This window comes from Alligator sinensis, unplaced genomic scaffold, assembly GCF_000455745.1.
Source record: "Alligator sinensis unplaced genomic scaffold, ASM45574v1 scaffold1215_1, whole genome shotgun sequence".
Taxonomy (NCBI): Eukaryota; Metazoa; Chordata; order Crocodylia; family Alligatoridae; genus Alligator; species Alligator sinensis.
The window spans coordinates 47,340-52,981 of NW_005843229.1; the positions used below are offsets into that span (position 1 = coordinate 47,340).

At 41.0% G+C, this 5,642-nt stretch overlaps 1 protein-coding gene across 7 annotated transcripts in view; it reads right to left on the reverse strand.

The window, feature by feature from the left end:
- Positions 1 to 321: 321 nt before the first annotated feature.
- The window catches only part of HRH1 (histamine receptor H1), a 114,142-nt gene continuing 108,821 nt past the window's right edge, over positions 322 to 5,642 (reverse strand). For 6 of the 7 annotated variants that reach the window (XM_025194510.1, XM_006038035.3, XM_006038033.3 and 3 more), the window contains 2 exons: positions 4,769 to 4,843; positions 322 to 4,001 (listed from right to left, as the gene is read on the reverse strand). In XM_025194510.1, coding sequence (XP_025050295.1) covers positions 2,424 to 3,884 — 1,461 coding nt within the window. In that variant the 5' untranslated portion in view covers positions 3,885 to 4,001; positions 4,769 to 4,843 and the 3' untranslated portion in view covers positions 322 to 2,423. The remainder of the gene's footprint in view (positions 4,002 to 4,768; positions 4,844 to 5,642) is intronic. The other variant, XM_025194511.1, reaches the window with a different exon arrangement.

The following is a 5,642-nucleotide window of genomic DNA, read 5'->3' on the forward strand; positions in this document are numbered from 1 at the left end:
CAAAATGAGTATTTCTGCCTTGATCTTCTTTCTTTCATGTCTCTGATGAAATAGACTCCTAACATTTATTTCCCCCCTTCTCTGACTCTACTATGAGATAGTCGGAATAGATTTGGTTAAAGCATCTCAATGATAGTTATGTTTTCCATTCTGTCCATCTTCCATTTTTAGCAAAATGCAAACTGAATATCTTGTCCTTTAATACTGAGTTCTTTAAATACATCTGATGACATTAAGGATCTTAAAGACAAGATAACTGAAAGAGAATAAACAATACTTTGCATTTATATTGTATCTTTTGTTTCAAGATTCCAAGGGCCTGTGCCAGTACTGCCCATGTCTCTTATCACACCTTTGCTTATGCTTACTTAACAAATGAACAGTAAGAAAAACAGCAAAGTTTTAGCTTGCTCAAGATCACTCAGCAAATTTGTATGCACTCAGAAAATAGAACCTTGATGACATAACTCCCAGTTCCTCTCTTCTATTACACTACAATATTTTTTCCTAATAGGGTAAGAGTAGGCAGGAGAAAGCTCTTCTCCTCAGCCCATTATATCTTTGTTGCTAAATTAATTTAGCAATTTTAGAAGTACTGAAACACTGTTTTCATTCTCACAAAGAAATGCACCAGGATATCAAGATGGCAGCAGGAGGATAGTATTGTTAGGCTGAATTTTAGAGGTCCTTTAGAAAGCAAGAGCATGAGGCCTTCCTGACTATAGGGGTATGAAAGAAAAAACAGTGTTTCCTCAACCCATCCCTAAATCACAAGACTAAAGTATATCTGCTGAGGCCTAGACATTATATGAAGTATACCTGATGAAGTCTAGAGATTATATGTTATGGAAGCTGGTAGTATTATGTCTGGGCTGCCACACTATCCAATGATATATACCGCTGAGGGGGACCCCACAGGGATGAACTCTTAATGAAGTTCTGCTTACTATTTCTTTTAACTAGTTCCATCAAAGGAGCACATGGAGGCATGTGTTGCTATGCTGCAGTCATAGTATAATGTGGCTGTCAGCTTATATATTGCTAAATATCCTTCCTGTCCTCTGCATGATCATATCTTGGTGTGATTATTCTGGTACACCTTAAGCAGGCCCAGCACTTACGCCAGTAGAAACACTTTAATTAACTATGTTTTGGTTCTTGAACTTATGTTTAGAAATCCAAATTTAAATGTACACACTGGGTCACCATTGATTCATAGTGTGTGGATAGGAATATCTGCTTTTAGGGATTGCTGCAGTACCTAGAACAATGGATCAGCCAGTGACTCTGCAAATGTTACTTATTAGCTTCACTTCCAGTTGAATACCTCTCTCAGTCAAAGTAGAACCGGTCTTGTTTCCTTGGCACATTTATAGTTTAGCCCTGAATGTGTAAATAGAATTTTCAACTTGATTTTTGAGATACAATTACATTTAAGTGACAGCAAAAGAAACGCATACTTTGGATATCCATTTCTCTTTCTCTAAAATCTTAGTTGCTGGATGCAGATTTGCATGAATATTTTATATAGTGAAAGGTAGCATGCATGCACTAACTTTAGCAGAACTTATTAGGGGAAGGAGAAATAGTACATAACTGTTACTCTAACATAACTGTATCTCTACAAGCCCAGAATCAATTGTGCACTTTCTTAACAGGAGTAACTAGCATATAGTGGCTGGTAGAAGTCTTACATACAATAAACATGGAAAATAGTTGAAGCATAGAAAATTATTAATGTGTTTTCCAGTGAAATGAACAAACACTGAAGAATGTTAAACACAAAACCCAAGATTTATAGCACATCACAATACAACTTGGTATCTCTAAAAAGTGCATTATACCGGGGAAATTATAAATAAACAGGATACATTTGAAAAAAAACAACAATTCAAACTCCATATTTATACTACATAAAAAAATTATGTGGTAAGCAATCTATGCCTTCAACAAGATGCATGTTCCCAGGTTTAAAAATGTATATTATAGAAGTCAAAATGAGTATTTGGCTAATAATATAAACTGCAGTCTGTTTCTTTCTATAAATTTTCCAGATACTTCTATATCACTGAAGATTTCTATCTTCTCTCCAGTTTTGGTATACATAATGGAAAGAGGTAGTCTTAAAAGATGTAAAAAATGCACAATAGCCTAGCAGTCCTTAGACTGGCCCCTGAGTTATCAGGAGTCCTGGTCAAAGCCAGATCCCCTATAAATACTTTGAACTCTTAAGCTCCTATTTGCCATATGAACATACACATTGCCCACTTTCACAGACACTTGTTTTACAGATAATCTTCCAAAGCTTTATACCTCACGCATGATTATTTTTCCCTTGAAAAAGTGAAAGGTTGTGTGTCACTGAAGAGTCATGAACACTTCATTTGTTTTTCCACACCAAATAAAATCAGCCACAAGATAAATTATGAAGAGATACGAAGGATCTTTTTGAAAATCTTCTTGAAGTTCTCATTGCAGAGAGGATAGATGAGTGGGTTAAAGGTGGAATTCACATAGCCAAGCCAGATAGTGAACATGTGTAACTTAAACTTCTCACACCTACAAACAGCTATTATCATAAACACCACAAAGTACGGAATCCAGCACAACATGAAAGCTGCCATTATAAAACCCAACTGCTTGGCTGCTTTTCTTTCTCTGTTCATATGTAGTCCTTGTATGTGTTGCTTGGAATGGATGCGCAGTCTCTTCCAGGTGTTTTTCAGGTAACCAAGACCTACAACATCTTTGTTATTAGTCTTTTCTTCAGAACCAGAATTTGACTCCAAAGTAGGATCAGAGTCATTTTTACATGAGGCCACTTCTGCGAAAGTGTGTTCAGACGTGTCACTTAATTCAGGATCCCCTGGGCAAGGCAACTCTTCATTCTGTTTGTGCTTATCAACTGACGTATACATCCTGCTCACTTTTTCTATGCCTGGCTGAGTCTGGGCAATAGTGAGGGGGAAGCAGCTAAGTTTCATGACTTTTCTGTCATTTCTTCTAGGGAGGGCCTTTGAGGCTTTGTCTGAGCTGCCTCGGTGAAGCTTTGCCTCTACACTTTCAGGAGGGAAGTTGATATTGACATTGCAGCTGGGATCTACCAAGCTTTTTTTCAAAACATTTGTGTTTAAACCCAAGTTTTCCTTCTGGAGACAAATGTTTTGCTCTTCTTGAACCTTACCACTATGTGTGATTTTGTTTTCTGAGAAAGACTGATATGATCCATTGATGAACTCTCGATGCTGACAGTGTTTCTGAACAGCCCTGAATATTTTCACATAGAACCATAACATCAGTAAAGATGGCACATAGAAGTTGACAATGGCTGTTGACGCCTTAAACCAGGTGACTTTGTGGAACTCAGTTTCACAAACATCTTCACAAACCTTCCTTTCTCCACCATTGGCAAAAACATGCCAACCCAGAATTGGTATGATCCACAGAAAAGAAACTAGCCAAGCTCCGGAAATCATTACAGTTGCTCTAGTTTTGGTCCGGTACTTGAGATACTTGAGCGGCTGCTGAACGGAACGGTAACGATCTATGCACAATATGAAGAGGCTGAAAATGGAAGCAGTGCTGGCTACATAATCCATCGAAAGCCAGAAAAGACAGATTGGTCTACCTAGGACCCATGTTGGGGTCAGTAGGTACACGATATTCAGGGGCATAACAACTGCACCAACTATAAGATCTGCAACAGAGAGGCTAACAATATATAGGTTGCCAACTGTCTGTAATTTCTTTTCTGTTCTCACTGCATATAGGACCAATATATTTAGGACAATAGTGATCAGCGAAATGCAACCTAGGACCAAACCTAATGGAGCTAAATGGACCCCTGTTGAGTTCTGTGTTGTGGTTTTGTTCAGGTCACACATCTTGTGGTCAAGGTCACAAAGTAGGAATCAAGGCAGATGTGAAAATCCTGGAGAATTCACTCTTTCTACCTATTTCTAGTGAGTTTATGATGAGCTGTTTTTTTATTTTTTCAGTGGCTGTAAAAGAGAAAAAAAAGCTTAATAATTATAATAATGAAATAAAACAAAATATATGTTCCATAGTTTAACACAGAGCCTTTACTTTCCTCAATGTGTCCAAAAATCTTTGTATGATCCTTTTTATGCCATACCAATCATATATGACTCACAGAATTCTCTCATCCTCAAAGTTCTGACTCGGGTCTCCAGGGAAGAAATTTCAGTCAACGTAAGTTTTCAGTTTTATATACTGCATTTACTTGATTCTAAGACAAATCTAATTTGTTATAATTTTCCATGTATAGAATCAAATTATTTTAAAATGGTAAAATGGATAAAATGGTTGTAGGATCATCTTTAAGTCATCCTTCCCACTGCTGCAGGGAAACAAGAAGTGGGGAGGTCAAGTATCTTACCTCCTGCTTGTGCCTGCCTCCTCCCTGCTCCCCGCCACCAACCCTCTGCTCCCTTCTCCCCCCAGCCTCTGCTCTCTGGTCTCCTTCCTCTTCCCCAGTGTCTTTTCTCCATGGTAAATAGAGAAAAAAAACCTCATCTTAGAATCAGGTAAATGTGGTATTATGTTAGTTAATAACTTTACTTATTTGTGCATCTAATTGGCAAACTTCTAGCTGACTAATTGGTGTTTGGTCCTTCTTATAGAATTCAGTGTGCCCATGTAAGCCTGCACCTGTAGACTGAATATATGCAGTACACACAAGCTAGGTAGCTGCAGGCTACACACTGGCTGGGCAGCCACATGACTACATACATACATACATACATACCTGAGCATAAGTTGAGGAAAAAGCGCAGGAGAGGATTGATATGTTGTTTTTTCAGCAACAACACTCTGGACACTCCTATGTTGAAATAACAAGTATTTATTAATATAACTCTCTGGAATTATATCCAGGGTGGATCTTAACAGTTGTCCTAGTACAGGGGTGGAAAAAATATGGCCTGTGAGGCCATTCTACCCGGCCCGTGGGGCCTCTAAAAAAATTTAGAAAATTAAAATGTATCTGTCCTTGGTTCCTGTCAAAGATGACAGGGACCAAGGGCAGTAGGACCCAGAGGAAGCCCTGGAGAGTTCCTGCAAAAGCAGGGTCAGCCCAGCCCAGCCCAGCCCAGCCTCCCCCACCACCAAGCCCAAGCAGGGGCTTCTGGCCTGGGACCATGTGGCTCCTCCAGCGTGGGAAACACAGGTAAGCGGGGGGGGGGAACGAAGGGCAGGGGAAGAGCTGGTGCTGAGCACAGGGGGAAAGCAGCCCTTCCCCCGCTCCATGCCCAGAGCTCCCTGCTGTAGCCGTCCGCAGGCCATGCAGGGCTCTCCTAGCAGGCACAGGCAGCCCCAGGTAGCCTGTGAGGCGTTGCAGTGCGGGGCTCCAGCCACAGGGCAGGGGAGGGGCTGCTTTTCCCTCCACACACAGCACCAGTTTGTAACCCACCCGTGCTGGCTCCAGGCTTGCCCATTGGGGCTGCGCCATTGTGGCAGCAGCTGCGGCCCCCCGGCTTGCCACACTGGGCAGTGTTTGCTGCTGCTGCCCAGCGCACGAGCTCCGGGTGGGCAGTAGCAGCAAACACTGCCTGGCATGGCAAGCTTGGGGACTGCAGCTGCTGCCACAATGGTGCAGCCCCAATGGGGAAACCCAGATCTGG